This window comes from Acipenser ruthenus, chromosome 4 (assembly GCF_902713425.1).
Source record: "Acipenser ruthenus chromosome 4, fAciRut3.2 maternal haplotype, whole genome shotgun sequence".
Lineage (NCBI taxonomy): Eukaryota > Metazoa > Chordata > Actinopteri > Acipenseriformes > Acipenseridae > Acipenser > Acipenser ruthenus.
Genome location: NC_081192.1, coordinates 13,647,132 through 13,669,091, shown reverse-complemented (window position 1 = coordinate 13,669,091; position 21,960 = coordinate 13,647,132). Strand labels below are relative to the sequence as shown.

At 35.6% G+C, this 21,960-nt stretch overlaps 1 protein-coding gene and 1 long non-coding RNA gene across 11 annotated transcripts in view; one reads left to right on the top strand and one right to left on the bottom strand.

Moving 5' to 3' along the window:
• Positions 1-1,580, top strand: part of LOC131736821 (uncharacterized) — a 47,813-nt gene extending 46,233 nt beyond the window's left edge. The window contains exon 2 of the long non-coding RNA XR_009328402.1: positions 1,208-1,580. This is a non-coding gene — a long non-coding RNA (uncharacterized LOC131736821). The remainder of the gene's footprint in view (positions 1-1,207) is intronic.
• The window catches only part of LOC117400192 (receptor-type tyrosine-protein phosphatase mu-like), a 290,059-nt gene that overhangs the window by 33,931 nt on the left and 234,168 nt on the right, over positions 1-21,960 (bottom strand). For 4 of the 10 annotated variants that reach the window (XM_033999725.3, XM_033999728.3, XM_059022030.1 and 1 more), the window contains 5 exons: positions 15,110-15,261; positions 12,128-12,202; positions 11,571-11,597; positions 8,443-8,630; positions 1,154-1,241 (listed from right to left, as the gene is read on the bottom strand). In XM_033999725.3, coding sequence (XP_033855616.3) covers positions 1,154-1,241; positions 8,443-8,630; positions 11,571-11,597; positions 12,128-12,202; positions 15,110-15,261 — 530 coding nt within the window. The remainder of the gene's footprint in view (positions 1-1,153; positions 1,242-8,442; positions 8,631-11,570; positions 11,598-12,127; positions 12,203-15,109; positions 15,262-21,960) is intronic. The other 6 variants (XM_033999727.3, XM_033999730.3, XM_033999733.3 and 3 more) reach the window with 2 other exon arrangements.

Sequence of the window (21,960 nt, the reverse complement as noted above, 5' to 3'; positions counted from 1 at the left end):
CAACTGATAAAAAACAGATTCCTCTTCATAAACAATACATTAAAAAATGCGTTCCTTGAATTATTTATTTTAATAACTTAACCAGTGTTTCAGAAAGGTCCTGGAGGCATTTCTGAACTTTGTAAACACATTCATGTGTGGTATCCCCCAGGGCACAGTGATTCACAGTTAAGATGGTGGCCCATGATAAGCTTCATTTGCTTCATTTTTTCGACACGCTCCCTTCAGAACACCATGCACTAGTATAGCAAGCAGTGACGTCAAGTCTTAAACATCCCTGCCCTGATATCGCTGGTTGATGACACACCCTGGCCCAGGGCCCCACTTCCTTCTGCCCAAACAGAAGGGGAAGGATGGTAAATGTCACTCCACTCACAGAGGATATGCTTTCGCTGGAAATGACATTCATGCTTTGAGAGGGACGCCCTCAAGGCCTAGGTATTCTCACATTTGCGGGTGGAATTAAGCATGGGTTTTCGGACATATTTTAATAATTACGGGGGCAAAAACTTGGAAACCAAAAAAGAAAAAAAAGGACAAAAAAGACTAATATTTGAAAAATGTGTAGGATAAAAAGGGAATCTTTTCTTAATTTTTCATTTTGATTTCCCAATACTCTGGATCACTACGGCTGGTTGCCTGACTTTAAGGGCCAAGGGTTTTTAACTGTTTGAGGTTAATAATTGCATCCTGCTCATTCTCCCATCAGTTACAATAACTCTCTTGACCTCTTGTTCCATCTTTTGTAGCTGACAGAATAGATTTAATGTTTCAGAATATACTACTCCTCTTACCATCTACATGGAGGCCTTATAAGAAAAATGATAGTTATAGAAAAAATCTCAATTCATCTTAAAAAAATATTAATTGATCATATATGTTAGGCAATTCTGTCAATCTATCCAGGAATGAACGCTGTATTTAAAAATAATTACAGTCTAAAAAGACATCTTTAAATTTTAATGATCTGAAACTTGTAACAAGTGTCAAGACAGTCAATTTGAGCTCCTGTGGTGGAAAAGTAATTGTAGTGCCACGTGGATTCATTCACTCAATAGGTAGCATCCACTCGTGAGAGTGAAAAGTCAGACTGTCTAGGATTTTGATGGGCAATAGGCTCACACTGCTCTTTAATTAATATATTTATACACACATGCAATGATATTCCCATATCTGTTCTTCATTCTGTTTTCATCTTTCTTTGCAGATTCCCATGGTGCAGACTGTCCTTCAAAGAAACTCTGAAAAAAGAAAGAACGAAAGAAAGAAAGAAAAGAGAATGACAGTGAAAGCTGTGTCATGTGGCAATGCTCGAATAATGTCAGAGTTAAATGATTAAATGAAACATGGATATCAGTGTAATCTTCATAGGTTCCAACATCAGACAGCCCTCTTGACAATTAGTGTTTTTTAAACAGCAGCTTCAAATGCAAAATACTCTTTTAACAACGAGATCAACCTCTACCTTGCAGTCATAGCTGCAGAATTTTCACAAACTTGTGGATCCCTCAGGATAAGCTAAAGATATCTGTTTTAGAAAATAATATCCCTGTTTTATTATTAAACAGGATACAAAAACCTTTCTCATTGTTACTTTTCTGCTTAAGTAAAGCAATAGCTGTTGCATCACCAACAAAACTAATGTTTTTGTATATGTGGCCAAAAAGAAGTAAGAAGTCAGTAAAAACTACTTAGAACTGTTGATTACTACAATTATTATCATCGTTGCTTTTTTTTTTTTAGAATCACTGAGGTTTTTGTTTGTTTGTTTGTTTGTTGCTATTTTGCGATGTAATACAGTTATCTTTTCAGCCACCTTCCTTAATCACCACCTACACATAATTAAAAGGCATTTTACATGTCTGCCGAAAAAAAACATACAACAATATCTACAATTCTAACAAAATCTAGTCACACTGGAGCATTGATTTGACACCACATGAATCACATGCATTTACACTGTAAGAACAAACCCTATAAATGACCCCCTGTGGAATTTGAATCCTAAATGTTTGTATTCAGACATTTATTATTTTAAAAAAGCATACATAAACTGTAATTTGAGCTTTTCTAGAATAAATCACTCAGAATATTTATTTCGTTTCAAAAGAAATTAGGTCTGAAAAAGATGACAGTAGAGGCCCTAAAGCCACCTGGAACAGGGTAACCAGCAGGATGTCAGCCACTCTACTGTCTACCCAGCATCACTGCAATACACCATTTACAACACACACTGACAGGTTCATTTGATGGACCTGGTTCAAGGAAAAATAAAATACACCCACAAGGCACATCAAAACCACTCGCTCTGCTTTCACCTAATAAATATTCATCATGTCCAGGCAAAGTTCACAGTCCTGCTCTGGGATTACGCACAAATTTTAATAATTATCAAGAGAAGGGCTTTATCATTTTACAAAGGAACACTGAAGTACTCAGCTTTCCGCTTGGCAGTAGGTTTTAACTAATATGTTTGCTTTTCTTGCAGACATGTTTTTTTTTCTGGTCATTTACAAACTTACACTTTGTAGCCTCTGCCTTATTGTGGGTAATGTTCATCTGATAATCTATCCAATAAACCAGCAACTGAGATATGAGCTTATACATCATACCAGGGAACAATTCTGAAGACCCAAACTCTTGTCCTGCATCTTGTCATTTTAGGAAAAGACTAAAAACATGAAGTCAGTCAGATGCCTTGCAAAGCACCCCCCAAAAAAAATAACTGTAACCACGGAACACCTACCATTATGCTGTGGTTACAGTTAGGCCCGAGAACAGACATTTAACTTAATCAAGAGCTTGAAATGTTTTGCTGGAGATATAAGCGGGCCATCAGGCTTTTATACGCAAATGATAAATGTCCTCTGACTCATGGAGGAATAAATGTATTCTTTTACAGCAGATTGCATGGCCTTAATAACCTTTTCATGGCCCCTAACAAAGGCTGTACAATAACTGAATGTAGGATTATGATCTTATAGGTATGCTCACCAAAATAATGTTATGAGTTTCAGTTTTCTTTTAACTTCATTTTACTGAAGGAAAAAGAAAGAATCTTAATAGCTTTGGTAAGGAGTGCAACATTTCTTTAACCATTCTATGAGGTAATGGTCTAAAGAGAGATTGGATTTGGTTTTGCAGATTTTTACTGCCTTCAGTTATGTTATGATCAATAAAATAGCATGGGGAGAGTTTTATTTTAAGAAAGAAACAGAATAACTACATAATACATACATAGCAAATGTGTCTTCATTTTTTGTACTGAGTACATTTCACAGTGTTAACACACAGTTTATAAGTGTTACTATCCAATGCAGAGAATAATTTTACTGTATATATTTAATGTATATGTTCATTTTTGACTTAATTATATGTAATACATGATTAATTAATCAGTAGTGAATATATTTAACACAATTAGACATATTAATACATTTAAATGGAAAGAAATGTGTTTGGTTTATGGTTTATTACTGTAAATTGACTAATGTGCAAGTAAAAATCCAGTTCATCAAAAGATAGAAACCTCAATAGTATAGTGGTTATCCAAAAGAGGTGCATATGCTTGATCTGCCAACCAAATGACGAATTTTCAGGAATTAAAACACTTTCTCTGCTTCAGACCTTCCAACACACTAATGGATAATTTCAGAGAAACTGAAAGACCAGGTTTGCCCTTTATTCAAATTCTACTTAAAAATGTAAAAAATAATACAAATTTAACGGCAGCACATTTATTATTCTGGTTTTTAAAATGTCAAGGTTACATTTTAAGGACTCAATTAACAAAGATCCCCAGTTATATCTTGAGATGAAATATGTTTAAGAGATAACTACAGGGTGCATTGAGTGCTGAAGAGATTAGTCTTCCGAGGGGACACAATCTGAGACAAAGTCGAGGATGTTATGCTATCGAGCATGACTGTTATCTCCAAGGATACTCCATGTGTCCAATGGTTACAGCTATGATGAGAGAAGTGCTTTGGTCTTCTCTCATTTTAAAAGACCTGGTTTTTAAGGAAAAATTCATGTAAGTACCACTTCCGCTCTGAGCTTGATTACAACCAAATTCTGCTCAGAGACTGGCTTCTGTTGCTATACTCTCAAATATAAGATTATTTTATATCCCAATTAAAGTGAATGGCAGAGAGATTCCACTGGTTATATAATGTGTTGTATTCACAAATCATGTTTATCTTTTGTGTCATTTTCAACCTACTTAAAACATGTTGTTATAGTTCTTCTATTCATAAAAAACACACATATATATATTAACTGTAAATGTGGCTAACCAAAATACAATTTAGTAGACCTCTTATGGTTTATTTAAGTCTTGATCTATATCGCTTCAGTCAAATAAATGCAGTGAACTGCATGCATTCTGTATATGTATTTGCATAAGATGTTTTATGAATAACAGTTGAAATCCAAACATGCTAAGCTCACATTTATATTAGTATAACTCTTAGTCTTGTCTTAATTTAAACACCCGATAAACATACTTTATGAATACAACTCACCGAATTAAGTGTCCTAAAAACACTGACAATTCATCTACCAAATACACACCCAACCTAAAAACATTAGAAACAATACTGCTTTTTCATCATGCATTTTTGACCCATTCTCATTCTTTGAGGCACAGTTTCAATGTTCCTTTGTTTGATTTCCTTTTCAGTTCCAGTTTCACATTTATAAGCCCTTCCCCTTTAAAAGCTTTCCTTTCTTGTTCAAAAGTGCTTTTCTATTGACATAAAAAACAACACAATGTGCTTGATGTTGGCCAGCTCTCAACGATCAACTTGGGGCACTTATTGTCTGAAATTACACTTCTGCATTCTATCTGAAGTACTACCCCCCCTCCCCCCCAATAAAAAAACAACAACAAACAATAAAAGCCCTTTCTTACAATATACTTTGATTTATTTCCATTTGATTATCCCTTCAATATCCAAGCAATAGAAACATACAATATCAGGCTCCTCTCATGTCATCAGAGTTCTATACATTGTCCCCAAATCCTTACTGGGTCAAAGCAAATAAAAAAGCTGTCACATTACCATCAACTTGCCTTGCATACTTATTAAACCAATTACTATTATTATTAGTAGTAGTCGTCGTAGTAGTAGTAGTACTAATAGTAGTAGTAGTAGTAGTATTAAATACATTAATCTGCAGTTTAAACATGAAGATTCAAGGTGGATTCAACAGCCCGTGGCTGAACAGAGAATTTTGCTAAAAGGCTGCCCCAGGCTCAGATTTCTCTTCCATATATTACCTATTCAATTCACAAAGCACCTTACTTTGAGTAGAAATACTGCAATACCGCACTGTCAAAATCTTATACTGCAAATGTAATGCAGACGCTACAAAAGGAATAGCCCTACAGCGACCTGGGTAAGGGGAGATTGGGCTACTCTGGCATACAAGCAAGCACATAAGTCAGGCCTGCTCACCCTGAGCTAGGAAAATGACTGTCACGACTTTGCCGAAAGTAATGAGACTCCGAGGACAGTCACAGGATTATAGAAGCTAAGCAAATCACAATACCAAGAAGAGCATCCTAACAAAGAGTTGTATTATGTGCTATGAACTGACTCCTTTTTAACCAACTTTCTGGGGATTTCATGGCTGCAAAAGCAATTTAAAGAATCAAGCCTAGAATGTGGAAAGGTTATTTCAACCATAAAACGAAAAACATTCAAATCATGCAACCTCTCAGTATTCCAGCCTACAAGTTATTAAATATGAGTACAATTGGTATCATTCATATGATAATTTCCACCCAGGTAAAGCATGACTTTAATCTAGTTTTCTGATTTCTTTGTCATGACTTGCCTTGTAATAACTGGTACACTTCGGGAGAATGTGTCTCACCGGCCCAGTCAATGGCTATAACAGTCCCTTACAGATAACATCAGCCCTGCTAACAAACACCATTTCTGTTTTATTTATTTGAGGCTTCTTTATGCCAAAAGAATTAAATGAAAAATCGAATGCAAAATGTTCATATCCATTCCGCAGAAAATGTATGTATGATTAACTTTAACTATATGCATAACTGGCTGTCTGTTAACCACAAGTTCGTGATCAAATGGACCTTGACATGCCCTTAGACTAGTAACTGCTATCACCAATCATTGATGGGTTAGTAATGGGCCTGACTGTTGTACATTAATGCTTTATAAATGGTGTTGTTTTCATTAATATATCATTACTGTAGTTCCTGTTGTGGTTTTTGGTACCTGTATTCTATCTAGTGAACAAAAGCAACTAAATAGTAACAACTGTACATAATAAAATAAAATTATAGAGCAATACCTAATTTGACTAATTAATGTTGCTACATGCATCAATCAAGTCATCTAGTAGTGACATTATTGAGATTGACTTTCTATTACACTATATTATTTGATTTTAAAATGTGTATAATTCTAGAAATATCTATTAAGAGTCAGATAAAACAAAACAAAAACAACAAAAAACTCTTATTCCCTTATAAAAGTTATATTTTGCAGGTTCTCTATGCTTTTCCCATAGTTATACTATGCATTCACCATAGCATACTGTACCTCTCTGGGCTGCAATGCTTACCTATGCTTTAATATGGTTTTACTCCTGTTTGCTTTATTGCTTTTACTATGGTAAACTTTTATCGGGGTGTTACAAAAAAAACCCAACAAAAATAAATAAATAAATAAATACATAAAAACTACATCGTGCCTAAAAGCTCAAGAAATAATTGAATTCACAGAACCTATAGCATTCTGAAAGCCAACATCATTTCTACATTTCTACTTAAAGCAAAAGCTTTGCTTACCGTGTCTATCTGTTCCATAGTTAATGTACAGAATAAAGGAACATGGGCAAGAAAGACACAAGTAAACAGTTTAGGGGTTACACTGGCCTTCAATCGTCCTGACATTTGCTATTTTTAAAGAGGTATTTTCTGTTCTAGAGAGATATTACAGTGCTCCCCCGTTATTGCACGATTTGATCATTCATGAAATTTGATTCACGGTTAGGCCATGTTGACCGTAAATTGCTCAAGTAACCCTTCTCTAATTTCGCCTTTATTTTGAGTTAGATCGCAAAATTGTGAGGGGTCACTGTATTTAATAAAAACTGTTTATATATTTACTTCTCATTCCTTTTAATTTGCTCTGGCTTTTAAATTGGTTACATGAAAAGTAAAAAAATAAATAAAAAAAAATCTGTTTGCTATAGTACATCAAAGAATGTATGAATAATGTTGTATACTGCATTTTTATCAGACTATATTGTTGCAATGCAGCGATTCAAGCCCCCAAAATCTCTATCCATAATGAATTACACCCTAAAGGAAGCCTAACCTGAACATGCCTGTGCTGGGAATAGTGAGAGAGGTTGCATTATTTATTTAATTCCTCTATTGCTCACTCATGGGAATGCTTTCATTACAGGTAACTATCCTGCGCATGAATGTGCTGTAGCAGCATCTCTGTCCTTTTTAGATGAAATTTATAAAGAAAGTAAGGCACTGCACACAGTACACTTCTTTTGTTGACGTTGTGCTTACAATTATGGAGCGCAAGTCTAGTCATCTCTAACCGTTATTAACATAACTTTTTTTTGTTAGGAGACATACTCCAGAGAACAATCTCCATTCATTTAAACTGTGATGACTTACGGTTTTAGATGAAGGAGGCAGATGCTTTGTCAACTCCTAGGAGTACCGCATAAAATATATATTTCTAGTTGCTGTAAAAACTACTATTGCTTCTGTTGATTCAAAAGTCTCTTTGTTCTTGGAACAATGAGTAGTAAATACAACCATAGCCTTGCATAAAATGTGCCAATAGAATGGTGTTTGATACTTAAGTCACATAGACTCCAGATGAAGAGCATTAAAATTGAAACACCGAGCATTTTGAAATTCATGAAACTTCAAAGCAGCAATATGAATATGAAGAACAGTTTGAGGAAAAGTTCAATATAAAAGAGACTTATTAAATGAAAGCCAGAAAAAAAAGACCTTACACATATACAGTACATAGAGGTAAAATGTTCTGGTTTAAAAAAGATCAAAACCCAGCAAATGGACAACTGGGATTCCTCTAAAATGCAATAAACGGAGACCAAATTACAATGCTCCAATCTGCCCCCTTTTTAAAAGCAATAGACAGATTTTAAGCTTTTAGCAGTACAGGTTAATCCTCACCTCTCAATACCTTCCTTTACTGCATTAGGGTATTGATGTTGTGGTTTGTCCTTTTTAATAGAGTACTTATGCACCCCCCCACAAAAAGAACCCACAAAACACAGACCAGCGCTTCTAGTTTAATACGATATCAGAAGACACAGGGTGAGCACATTGTTAGGCTATGGTTAGAATTTCTTTTTGCAGCTCTATGTGCAAGCTGTGCTGACATGAACTGGAAGTCACCTGCATAAACTCACCTCGTACTCCTCTTTGAACCCGTAGCCCTCGGCACATTTCATCTGGGTGATGTGCTGCAGCAGGTCAGCTACTCGTATGGCTGGGTGAAGCTGCCCTGTTTGGTACGGCACATCGACAGGTTCCCTCTTCTTGTAGGAGTGCGACTGGACCAGGCTGCTTGTGTCGCTCACTAGTGTGTGGTTTTCATCTACAACACAGCAATAACAACAATAGTGAAATGTTTACAGCTTTAACTAACATAAATTCACCTAAAGCAAAATACTTCTCAAAGATTTGTTTATTAACAAAAATACAAATAAAAAAATGTCAAAAAGAGACGCCTTTAAAAAAAAAAAAAAAAAAAAAACAGCGATTCCTTTTTACGATGTATAAAATGGACAACATTTTTGGAAGAGCCGTAGACCAAGGTAAGAACACTATTTAAAGACTAAAGCCCCTTTCACACTGGCACTCCTACCCAGGTCCGGACCTGGGTTCTGGCTACCCGGGTCACAATCCTGCGTAGTGTGAAACCACATACCTGGGTCGTACCCGGGTTGACCTGGGTCCCAGCTACCCACCTCTGTTTATTCTGTTTAGCCATATTTTTGTTGATTAAGACACAGCATGAGCCAGACTGCAGCAGGGATGTAGAAACATTTGCTCTAATCAACATTTGGGCCAACGGTTCAACCCAGAGAAGCTTGGATGGAAGCGTCTGTAACAAGCTGCTTCCGGGGCATTGATACGCATATTGTGTACTTAAGTCTGTCAACCTTGCTTTATCAAAAGCAATGTGAAATCGCATAGCCGACCCACATGACACCGGGTCCTGACCTGGGCAGGTTCAGACCCGGGTGTGGAAAGGGATTAATACAGTAGCTGTTCCTTAAACTTCTGCAGCGGTCACCCCTACTGCAGTGACATGGTACTGCAGTCTCTTAATTAAACTAGTAGCCAATTATGCCAAACTGTTTCAAATAAACAATAATGCTTAAAAACAGGACAGCAAAAACGGATACAAAGACAGACATTTACTTAAACAACAAACCATTTTGGCCTAAAAAGACAACTGAGCAGGTACTTGTAGAAAGTACAGTATTAAAAATTGTAACACACCTACAGTAGTTCTGAAAAAAAAAACTATTTCAATTCTGCCAATGACTGTACTGCAAAATACACTATCTCACGTAACTAGACTAATGTGATAATGAAGTTGCACAAAAATGCATGATCACAGAATAGTGCATGTTAAATGGAGTGTACTGCTGAAGCTACAATGGCAATGTCTGGAAGCAACACCTACAAAACAAAACACAAATAAATGACAAATGCAAGAAAGTCCACATACTCATGGTTAATGCTCTGATCAGTCACTTGGCATGCCATACTAGCTAATGGCTTCACAGTAGAGCATGGGATAAATATTGGGCATGAGATGCTATGTCAACTGCCATGCAAGTCAACACACAACAGAACCAGCCATGTAGGCTCCATTCTGTATGAACCACAGAAGCCTCTTCTCCCACAGGGCAAACTGGGAACTTACCATTGATTGGCACTTTTTAAGAAGATACATAACAGGTTAATGTGAAGAAAAAAAAGGAGGAGAAAAAGGAAACAGGGTATAAGCAACAAAACAGTATGAATACCTGTACAATTTTTAGCAGAGCTACTACAGGCAGGTTCACTTGCCTTTTGGGAGGTTAAGTGTTTTACAATGTTAAACAAAGTAAATGGAAATATGAATAATTTGTATGTATTGGAAGGACATTACAATTGGGTATTTCAGATTGCTGGCTATTAAAATATGATCTTGTAAGAAAATATATATTGAATACTCCTCTCCTAAACTCTTTATTCCCATTACTCTTGAAGGAAAAGGTTGAAGGTGAAAAGTTTTAGTCTTGAATTTAAAAAAAAATGTCCACAATTCTGTGAATGTTTCCCTCCTACTAGAGGTACTACAATAATTTTAAACAGGTCTTCATATTTAGCTGACCTCTGAAACTGGAAAGTGTGTTTTTTTTTCTTCAGTTTATTGTCATGTTGAAAAGTGTAAGACTTCTGAAGCAGAACATTTCTCTGTTCATCTGTTCTACAATAAAGTATTTTTTTTTCATTTTGAATAACATTACTCAAATAAACTGTTTTGAAATGATCTACACTTGCAGCTCTACAGCAGACAGCTGTGACCCCTTTGTACATTTTATTCCCTACTCCATACTACTGAAAGTGCAAATCAATCCCAATTGCTTAGGTCATCCTGTGATAGATGTGGACTTTGCATATCAATTGCAATAGAAATTCATGCTTCTTGATAAATAGTCTTCAGCCTTCAAGGTGCTACTTGCATTCCAGCAAAAAATAGCAAACTAATGTGCTGCCACCTGATTTATTTATTTTATTTTTTATAAGAAAATTTAAAAAATGTTAATGTAAAAATGTTCATGCTAGAGGTTTTTTTCATGCTTCTTAAAAATAAAAATACTTAAATAAATCATTTTCAATTTTCAAAAATTGTCCTGAAACACTCCAATCATTAAAAAGTCAGTTCACGTACACTATAATTTTTTTAACAACAACCAAAGGACCAGATTTCACCTGTCCACTCAGTTTAACTACGTTCATTATAAAAATCTCACCTGGCACTCTTCTCAATTTAGCCGTGAGACACACACTACAGAGGTACACTGTAGCCGAGTTTCCTGATCAGTATGGTACATTGCAGCATTTTCTCTTTTTGTTTTAATTAGTTACCTCGACAATTACAGTCATACCAATGGTAATGCCTAAGTTGTTGTGCCACTCTGTCACTCCCTTCATCCTGTCCACATTGTCTGTCCATGCATATGAGAGGTCATACACATACGTGACATCACACGCACGACACTTAATGCGGATGGGATGGAGTGAAGCCAGTTCCAGGTAATTTCTCCTGATTTCACAGATAAGAAAGCAGACAGGTATGGAAGTGAAGCGTTCCTCAATGGGATAAACTAAAACAACTGGAATACTTAATGCTTTAGCAGCTTAATCCCTGTGCGCTTTAATATAGGCTAAATGTATCTACATATATAGTACTACTTTATTTATAAATTAACTAACAACAGTAAGTCATGAAAAACCAAAAAAAAAAAATTCTCACCTAAAATTGCAGTTGGCACAAAGGGATCTGCCCATACACCATAACCAGTGCGGTGTGGAGATTTATAAAGGAGAGAAAATATGGGGGTAAATAATGAAAAATAGAGAGGAATATACTTCAAGAGTTACTGTATATAAAGCACCATGTCACGAATTTGGTCAGATTGCCGGCTTGTTGTTATTAACGGTACAGTAGTTTTAGTGCAAACGTGTTACTCAGCCCAACTAAAACACAGAACAGTAAGAGTTTTGAAGAAAGTTATTGAGCAGCAAAGGCATAGGGACAACAACAAAGACAGTGGTTAAAGCCCTAGTTTTCATGACTAGCAATGCTTTCATTTGAATTGCACACAGATAGTCAATGAGCCAGCAGAGTTAAAGCTTTCAGTACTTTCTAAATTAATTCACAAAACTAAAAGAAATGCAATCTGAACCAGATCTCAGCAATATAACTGCAACTCCACACTGACTGTAGATGACTGGTGTTGTATCAATGCACTACATGTCACTTGTGCTATACAATATTGTAACAGTAAGGTAACAATATGTTGTGATTACCTGGGTAGTAGGAAGTTGGCACCGTTGTGCTGAGCGTATTGGTCTTCATTGTAAATGAAGATGGTGATGATACAGCTTTAAAAGAAAAAAGCAAGCAAACCAGAGACATGATCAGTTGAAACAGAAACATACAGAAATGTCCTACTGTGGTGACTTCCATGATCTATCTGCTCAACCACCGTAAAGCACACCAAGAGTTCGGATCAATGTGTCACCGAAAAGATTAACAAGCAGGTAGCCTTGAAAGAAAGTGTTGACAATACAGTAAAAAACAGAGTTCAATTCTGGGGGTGCGGAGATTGAATAGTTTTCTATTTTAGGAGGAAACTTCAAGAAGAACTGAAACTTACTGTCTTACATTTAAAGAAGTTGAAACAAAATTGAAATTTCTGTGGCCGGTGCTCCTAAATTGTTTCTTGTAATTTGATTCATTTGTTTGTATTGGTTGTGCTCATTTGAATTTGTGTGTTTGTTTGTTTTATATTCTTGACCAGGCCTCTCTTGTAAAATAAATTTTAATCTCAAAGGCACTTTCCTGGTTAAATACAAGTTAAATAAATTTGAAAAGAAAAACACTTTTTTCATGGCCATGTAAGTCCACCCCTGTATTTATTCAGTATTAAATCCACCGTCTGCAGTCCCAAGCCATAAAAGTACCTCTAAAGTAAGACTGGATCCTCTGAAATGCTGATTGCAACACTACTACAAACTAAAAACGAAAATAAGAACAGTGCCAGATGAAAACTAAAATAACTAACTTCTTACTAAAATTCTTGGACACATGTTTAACTATGTACCTTCAATAGTAAGGCCATCGCCACATTTTGATGTTTCCTTGAGTGACTTTAATGAGATTCCACTGTATAATACATACAGAGTGCTGAGAATATTTTGTTTCCTTGAAGGAATTAACAAGGAACTACAACATTTTTATCAAAATAAAAAAAAGGGGACGAGATAATATTAAAGTTAATATAAGGTAAGATTTAAAGCACTGGTTATAACTAGGGGCCAGGAACATGCACTGTATATTTCAAGAAATTCATGAATGACAATCAAAAAAAAAATTCACGGTGTCTCAAAACTGCCATTTTATATGTAAAAAAAGAACATTTTTACATTATATTCTACTCATGTAAGTTGCCTAAAATGTGTTATCATTAATAGTTCATCAAGAACATCACCAAAAAACCAAGGCTGAAACATTTTAACATAGCCTAGCTACTGAGTCAACTCTTTAAAATGTACATTGTACCACCGGAACTCGAGTTGCTATTGAAACAATCTTTAAAAATGTAACAAACATCTGCTGGAACAAGTCGTCTGTGTTAACTGCAAAAAAAAGTAACAAGCAGACAAAATAGATATTTTTAAAATAACCTTGAATGGCAAATTCAGCAACAGTTTTGAGTTTTGTAAACCTTTAAAACTACCAGTAATTAAAATAACTGTGTACTTCCCATAGCCTATTTTGCTGCCTTTAATCCCAAAATATTAAACACTGGAGAAATGTTAACCACCAACCTGAAATGACAAAACCAAAGCTTTTGTATTTTTTTATACACACTGTACATTTGGCATAGGTGGAGAATAAGGGGCCAAGCAGCTTAGCTGGTGGAGAATAGGGGGTCTTTAGTAGTATGCAGAAATGTCAATGTACAGTATGAGTAATTCACCATTCATGAATCCAGTATTTGTTTGACCCCGTTGCCGTAGTAACCAAATGCACGGCATTGACGCCAGATCGTGTACAGCTACTATAGCGCTGCCTCTACTTGATGAAAGTATGAAATGAACAGGGGAGATGAAGAGTAATGTAAAATACTGTAAGGAAAATAAAATGCATATTTTTTACGGTAGGCAGCCAAATACATGATTTTTGTGAAATTCGAGATATCGTGTACTTTTTGGGGCCCTAGTTATAACTCCTTAAAGGCCTACTACCCAGTTCACTTCAATTCATGAATGAAGTAAACTATATGTGCTGATGCGCCAGGGAGGCAAAATAAGCTGATCCCTGGAGCCAGCATTACACTTCAGCCATTAACACCAGACAGAAGGATATCTACATCATCATATGGAAGGAAACGTAAATGGATGGAGACACATATGGATCACATTAGTTTACTGTAAAGCTACGTCTTAGTTTGTGCTTATCTTGGCGAGAGCCGAGTTCAAATCAGCATGAAGTTTTAACATCTACTCTCGTGTAATGGAAATCATGTGATTCCTGTACAGCACATTACATCTATTTCAATCTTCAACATAATTTAGAACTGACAGATCGAAAAGGTCATATCAGAAATGGTTTGTCATAGCCTACTTTTTTGTGCATGACAGCATGTTTTTAAAAAGTGTATTTCTTTTGAAATAGTTAGCTTCTCAAATCCCTGAGAGACTCTGTATGGGGTACTATACAGGACTAAAAGTACTTGCTGGGTTTAGTGTGGAGGTGTATTTGCAAAGTCATGGATTATTATAACATACAGAGAGTTTTGATAACTGAAATGCCAAGCATTCTTCAGTGATCAAGTGATTTACTATAAACCTTTTTCATCTTTTGTGGGCTTCAAAAAATCTAAAATAGCTGCCAGTTTTCACTTTAAAATAATGAAGCAAAGAAATCTCCCAATAAAATTATGCAGCAATATAAAACTTTCTTTCTTTCTTTCTTTCTTTCTTTCTTTCTTTCTTTCTTTCTTGTCCAGAGGCGTCATCCCTCTAGGACTGATTCAGAGATTGCTCATGTCAAAGAGAGTGTGATGATGTCTCTACTGTGCTGTAGAAAAATGTTTCAGACTATTCTGTATCAACAGAACAGAGTATAAACCTCAGCTGGAAAATAAGTTATACTCTGTATTGTTAATTGAAGATTAAAGAGCAATGTCTCTGGGTAAGAAAACAGGTGAAGTAGGACCCAACTACTTGTTTGACCACAGGAATACAAAACATTAAGTAAAAGAAACAACAATATGTACTTACATCTTCCATTGAGGTTGTGGGTGTCCATGAAGGAGAATGCTTCATCACAGTTTGTCCCCTGTTCAGTGTAGCTTTTGTCCATAGAGTTCACCATCACAGTCATCTCTTGCCGTGTGCTGCTTAGCGTCTCTTTGCGTTTCTTGGCAAGTTTTCTAAAGAGATACAGCCATAAACATACAGTTGTAGGTAAACACATACTTGAAATCCATACAAAAAGGAAATATAAATTCTGATGTATTTACTTTTTTCTTGTTGGAATTTCCAGTTGTATTAAATCACTGGAAACAGCATTTACTGTCCATCAAAAAACAATACAGTGTCAATTTTTTTTTATACCTTTATAAATTTCACACTTAACTGGAGTTCAACAAAGTCCATAAGAAGCTAGAGAGCAAAAGTATTTTTCCCTTGCCACTGTGCCAGTGTACAATGCTGCTTCTTTCTCATGTCTGAGAAAGAAAGCTACTGTAGATAAAACAGTACAGAGGGATTTCAAGTTTTTTTCTTTTTTTTAGCAAACTGACACAGTGTATAACAACTTGCAAATGCTGGCAACGAAAATATAATGTAAGTTGCATGTTGCTAAAACCCATGTTACATTTTATGAACTGTTTTCAATATTTTAAATGCACTTGTTTTGCATTCTGCATTTTATTTAGGGAACTAATTGTGTATGTTTTATTTTAACATCTCTTATCTACCTGCCGACACAACTGTCTGCAGAGACCACTAACTAAAATGGTTTTAATTAAAACTTGATTTGTGAAAACCATTTTTCACTGAAAACAAACTCACTCACTGCAGAAATGAGATCCATGGTAATGGGGATTTGTAGCACATCGCCCATAAGTGGTAAATTATAGTTTTCTTTAATATTGAGACATCACCCTTTTTTAAGGATGCTGTTATTAAAATATCTGGGCATGGTGGTCTGACATTATGCCATAAAAACTAGAAAAAGTATCATAAGCTACCAAGTGAACAAATCACCATGTTTATACCGAAGGAAGTGACAGCCGTTTTTAAATTAACACATTTTCTACAACATTTAGCTCTAAGTTATTCATAACAACGAACTGCCTAATGAGATAGCAGTAAATGAAGGAAACTCACTCAAAACACTTCAGAATTGTATTTTTATTTTTATGCCTTAGAAGTAATTTAGGGGAACTCATTACGGTGAACAAAATGACAATACCTGTTAGAAAATTGATGAACCATGCAAGATTTAATGAGAATAAATGTAATTAAAAAAGTGATTTAAAAAAAATAAAAGCTTTTTATAGCAAATTTCAACATTTAATCCTGTTGGCAAAACAGATTGGCATTTTAAAAAGATTATGTTACTCTGGTACCTTGAGATAAATTCATTTACTAAGAAAATATTATCATTGTCTGAAAACAAACAAATAAACAAACCATAGAAACAAGCTTTAAACAAAATGTGAGTAAATGTTTTGTGAATGCAAGGCCTCGTGCAGATGAAAGATGCTTTTTAGTATATAACACAGAGTACATTTTGTATCGCACAGCTGAGCTCTGTGCTGATGAAGCAGTGCTGTGTTTGTGGCATGCTTCTTGGCCTTCATCTGTTTTCGATTGACGATTCTTCACTGTAAGCAGTCTTAAATCTGAGTATGTGTGGGTGGCCGTGTGGCTGTATACATGACTGTCAAAATGTGGTTTTCTCAAAGCTGGCTACAGTTTGAAACTGGAATACTTCCCTGCTTACTCTGTAAACACTGAGGGGTAGATTTACTAAGATGGGCCAGTTGTAGCGCAAACATTCCGCAATTTGCATTTTCATTACGATAATTCACAAAGTATACATTTTGTCGTATGTACTAAGGGAAAATATGTTTATGAAAAGAGCCACAATATACTAATTTAAATATTTGTTACATCTTCTTAGCGAGATCTCTAGCATTGTGAGAGTTGTGCAACATTGTTCAAATAAATAGAGTTGTGGTTTGCTGCAGCAGAAGGTGCCTGAGGGATCTTGGATGGTGCCATTGAAAGGGTGCAAGAAGAATCAAAATAACATTGTTTTTGTTAAATGTAAACGTAATCTGTACAATGCACTCTGTTCCGTCTTCATTTTACCTATTTTTATACGGTTATATATATATATAACAAAAATGGCATTTTAATTCTGCTCTATAGTGGGATCCCCACCTTCACCCCCCAAAAGCTTTTCATAATCATAGCTAAACCGGACATGTTTGTCTGACAAGGACGTGTCGGACTTAAAAACAATACATTTATAATGCTCAATGCATTTTAAATGTAAATCATTGCGCTGAAATAACACAAATGTGTTTTGGGTAGGCTACACATTACATTATGTGCAGTAGGCCAATACAGTATACAGTATAGTAGTAAAATCAATTGAACAACACCTAGCAGCGTGCTTTCTTTTTACTTTAGCCTGTAAGATACCGGTAACACAAAATAAATCTTGCTGCTGTATTGAACAGATTGGTGTACAATGTGAATAAAAAGATTATTTTAAATTGAAACTGAATGATTTTAGCATTTGTTGCATTACTATTATTTTTAACTAGGCCTACTTAGTAGCCTAGACAATTAACACACAATAGATCATGGTCCTATACAGATGCTCAGAATGAGCTGGATGGGTTAGTGGCACATGTGTGCAGTCTATTGTTCCCAACACGTTGGGGAAACCAGAAATGTCACAGAAATTTGTTTTGAAGGCTTGTAAGTACACCCTGGTTTTTTTGTGGTATCTGTGCAAGGATATTACCATAAAGGTCCATCCTGAACTTTTCTTTTCTGTACAAGAAGATGATTACCTTTAGAAATCAGGGACCTTCTGCTGTGTGTAATTAGTAGAACATTAAAATGATCAGAAGAATGTCAAAGCGAAAAGTGCTTTCCTATTAAGGATTCTAAGGTGATAGAACTTCAAAGGAACAGAGTTCATTTTTAATGGTGTAAAGCCAACTCTTAACTTCTTAAATAAAATCTTTATCTATGCATGACATTTACAAATATAGGCCCAATTTCTAAACTGTACAGCATTTGATCCTTGGACTTCTCATCTGTTTAACAAAATAAAATGAGCTTAATCTGAGATTTACTTCTGAAGAAAATAATTGCGAGATTCAAATTTCTACTCGAGCTGTACATTTTCAGTTGGATTTTGGATTATAATTAGAGGGTTATCCTTGGATTTTCAACACTGGAGTGAATCACTGAATAACTTAAGGCAAGTATTACCGTTTAAAAATGTAATGTATAGATATATTCATAACTTTTATGGTTATTTCGTAAATCCAAATGAGTCAACACCAAAGTGTGGAAGCTCCCCAAAATGCCATTAACAATGGGATATTCATATTCAGAAAGCACACTTGAGGGAGCAAAGAAAAAATTCTTGTCATACTTTTTGATTAATTTCTGGCATGCAAGGAGGCACAAATAATGCACCCATACTGAGAATTTTTAGGTGTTTCTCGAAAACTGTGAGCTGTTCACGTTCTTGGTTTTTCTAACAGCTTGTGCCTGATTGGAGGTTTGCACTGGGTGGCTAAACTGCTTTTGAAGAGAATTTAAATGAGCTTATTTGGTCATGTGCTGATGGGGGTACTAAGAAACAGAACAAAAAAGAAAACAAGAAAAACAGCATGGATCTTGACTGAGACAAATCAAGTGTTACCATCATTTTCAGTGGTGAAGGTCAATTGGTATTCTAAAATAGAGACTGTTATGCAGCGCATCAAAATGAGTTCAGAATTATGATACCTGGGACTAAGCTTTTATAAACTCTGGTATTAGCAAAATAAAACGACGTGTCAGCTTCAACTTGAAACTGCTTACAGCCCTATAGGTTCTTTGTTTATATTTTCTATACAGTGTATGTTCATACCCTGTCTTCTTGTATTCAGAATAGCAAGGGAATAATACAGTAATGGCCTATCTGTGATTATGATGGTATTCACTTCAAGTCTTTACTTTTAATATGTGACCCTTAAATGCATTTTAATATGCTCAATGTTCACAACTGCGAAGAGGAGTTAATGGACAGATATAAATGAATGAAGTGCTCCTGTAGTTATCTTTTCAGATCAATCTTGTTTATTTAATTTAGCTGTGTTAGTCTTCCATATGGAATAAGAGCTCCTGCTGCCTAGAAACAGCCATTTGCAGAGCAGACCCCACAGGAAGCTAATAGTTCAACTGTTATTCCAAATGTGTTTGACAAAACTGACATTTAATGTGCCCTGTCACGTTGTGTTTAATCTGCAATTTACCACAAGTTAGTGTTCATTTTATTTTACCAGGCTGTAGTTAGTGAGAAATTGACATGCTGCTCTGAAAGAAAGATTAAGGATTTGATAAGCATTATAATTAAAGCTCGCCATAATAGTAAACATTAGATTCAAACATCTTTGCCCCTTTAATGCACATGAAACATGTGTTACTGTAATTTAAGGTTTTTTTTAACACTACAAGCTAATCTCTGATGTCAGGTTAATGTTCTGGAAACACAGTTCATGTTATTTATGTTTGTGAGATTGATAGCTAGCATTGCCAGTGTTACATTAAAGATTAAATACTTTAATGACCAGATTTTATTCCTGAAAATATTAAATGCTGAATCCCTGAACCAATATACCACACAATACAGAAACTCCTGGGTGACATTTTAGTATGCCTTTTATAATGTATATTTCATATTTTAAAACGTTTTTAAATGCATAAAGGTAAAATGGAATAGTGTTAATCAAGTATTTCCTTTAGAACTCAGCAGATATGTTTATTAGTTTTAAATAATTGAAATTACTGGTTCATTTGCACATCTAGTTTACCAGTTTTTAATGCTGCACATAAAGCATTATACTGTGCGCATGCCTTATTCTTGACATCGCAACAATCAACAGGTAAATTTACCTTAATATAAAAAGATAGGGTACACCAGAAGGTGATGCTTGTATATGCATTGCTATACATTAGCTTAGATGAAGTTTATGCATTCTCATTCTATGGTAGTGATGTTTATAAACCTTGCCTTTGCAAAATCTCAGCGCTCTCTTTACTGAAAAACTATTACTTCCCTTTTTTCTCTGTGACCCTGTGACGGTGTACCCCCCCCCCGCCCCCGCCCCTGGGTGTATTTGGTAGTTGGTATAGTTTGGGTTATGTAGCACAGGTGATGTAATATGTATATATGTATTTGGGCACAGGTGTTTAAAGTCGACAGGGAAGGGTTAATTACCTTCCCTGCCCAAGCAGTTCTCATGCAGACTGTGCCTGGACTCGACTGAATGATTAATAAGCAATAGAGTCCCGGCACCGCTAAAAAGAGGCAGTTTTCGATCACAGGGAGAAAGAACTATGAAAAGAATAACACTTGCTACTCGTGCTAAAAGCACGACACTTATTGTGGGTTAAGTGTTTTGTTTGTCTGTTTATTTTGGCCAACGTGCGTTTTTGTTTGTTCTATGTTTTGTTTTGTTTAAACCTTTTGTTTTATAATGAAATCTGTGCAACAGCGTTTCATCCCCGTAGTACTGTGTGAGAGTTCATTCATTTCCTGGTCTGACGTTACCACAAAACCTATCCTTAACAGAGCCATATATCCCTACACTATAAACCTGACAGCATGCATATAGTGCATACATAAGATTACTATAACTATAACACACACTCTTTTATACACTTTAGGAAAATGTATGTGAGCTTCATATAAGGTGAGCAGTATTCTCTTCTGGTGGAATGGACATGAATTACAGACATCATTACCAGACCATATTTTGGGCCCATTTTCCAGTGATGGGTAATACATCTAGTTTGTAAACCACGCTGATGTCTAGAAGCAGAAAGTGTTAGCCTGTATAAAGAATCCTATTAAGCATGTGCTTTTTTAAAATCTTTTTAGCTTTTTAACTTTTTTATCATCTATTGATCGTACTTTATATATGACGATACTGCACTGCTGCTTTTTATCTGCTCTTTTTGTTCACAGCCTCTTTTGTATTCTGTGAGCTCCTGTTCTTTCAGTCCCAATCGTCATTCCATTTATACATCCCAGAGTAAAACTATTGCAGCACTTCTCTAAACAACTAGAGGGATTTAGAAAAGCGCACAAAACCATTTCATTGCAAATGTCAGGACTTAATCCACCTCACAGTGCTATCTGACACACGCATAAAGAGAAAGTAAATAAATGCGAAAGTGTTCTTCAGTGTCCCCTAATCAAAATTGTAATGGCAGAGATGTCAGTAGGTGGCAAGATTAATAGAGATGGAGACCGTGGAGTGAAAATAGCAATACCTACACAACAAAATTGCAGCATGAGAGTGACCTTATATGCCAGATAGATGGGCTTGTATGCAGGACTATTTTAGAAAAGAGTTTAAGAGAAAGAATAAGAGGAAATCTATTAAATGTGACTACACCGTCCATTACAAAAAGTAATCTTTTTGGACATGTACATGTAATACATATTAACACACCCGCCGTACATAGCAATGCATTGAAATAAATGTGTTCTACCTTTAATTCAATATGTATCTGTGACGGGGAGCCCCGCCTCTATGTATATATTGTGCACTATGTTTATGATTTATTGTATTCATGTATTGTATAGGACGGCGAAAAGCCAATATTATTTCGCATTTTATTATGTGTGGCAGGACGAGCAAGATGCCTTCCGCCAAGTTATTGTTTTGTATTGTTTTGGTTTTAGAATTACCTCGTGGGAATGCGCATCCTTATTTAACCCGTGCAAAATTTGACACTATAAAGATCTGAAGCTTTGGCTGCACGAGTTGAGAGTGTCAGAGGCGAGACAAGAGACGTGAGTCTATTGAAAATATAAAATA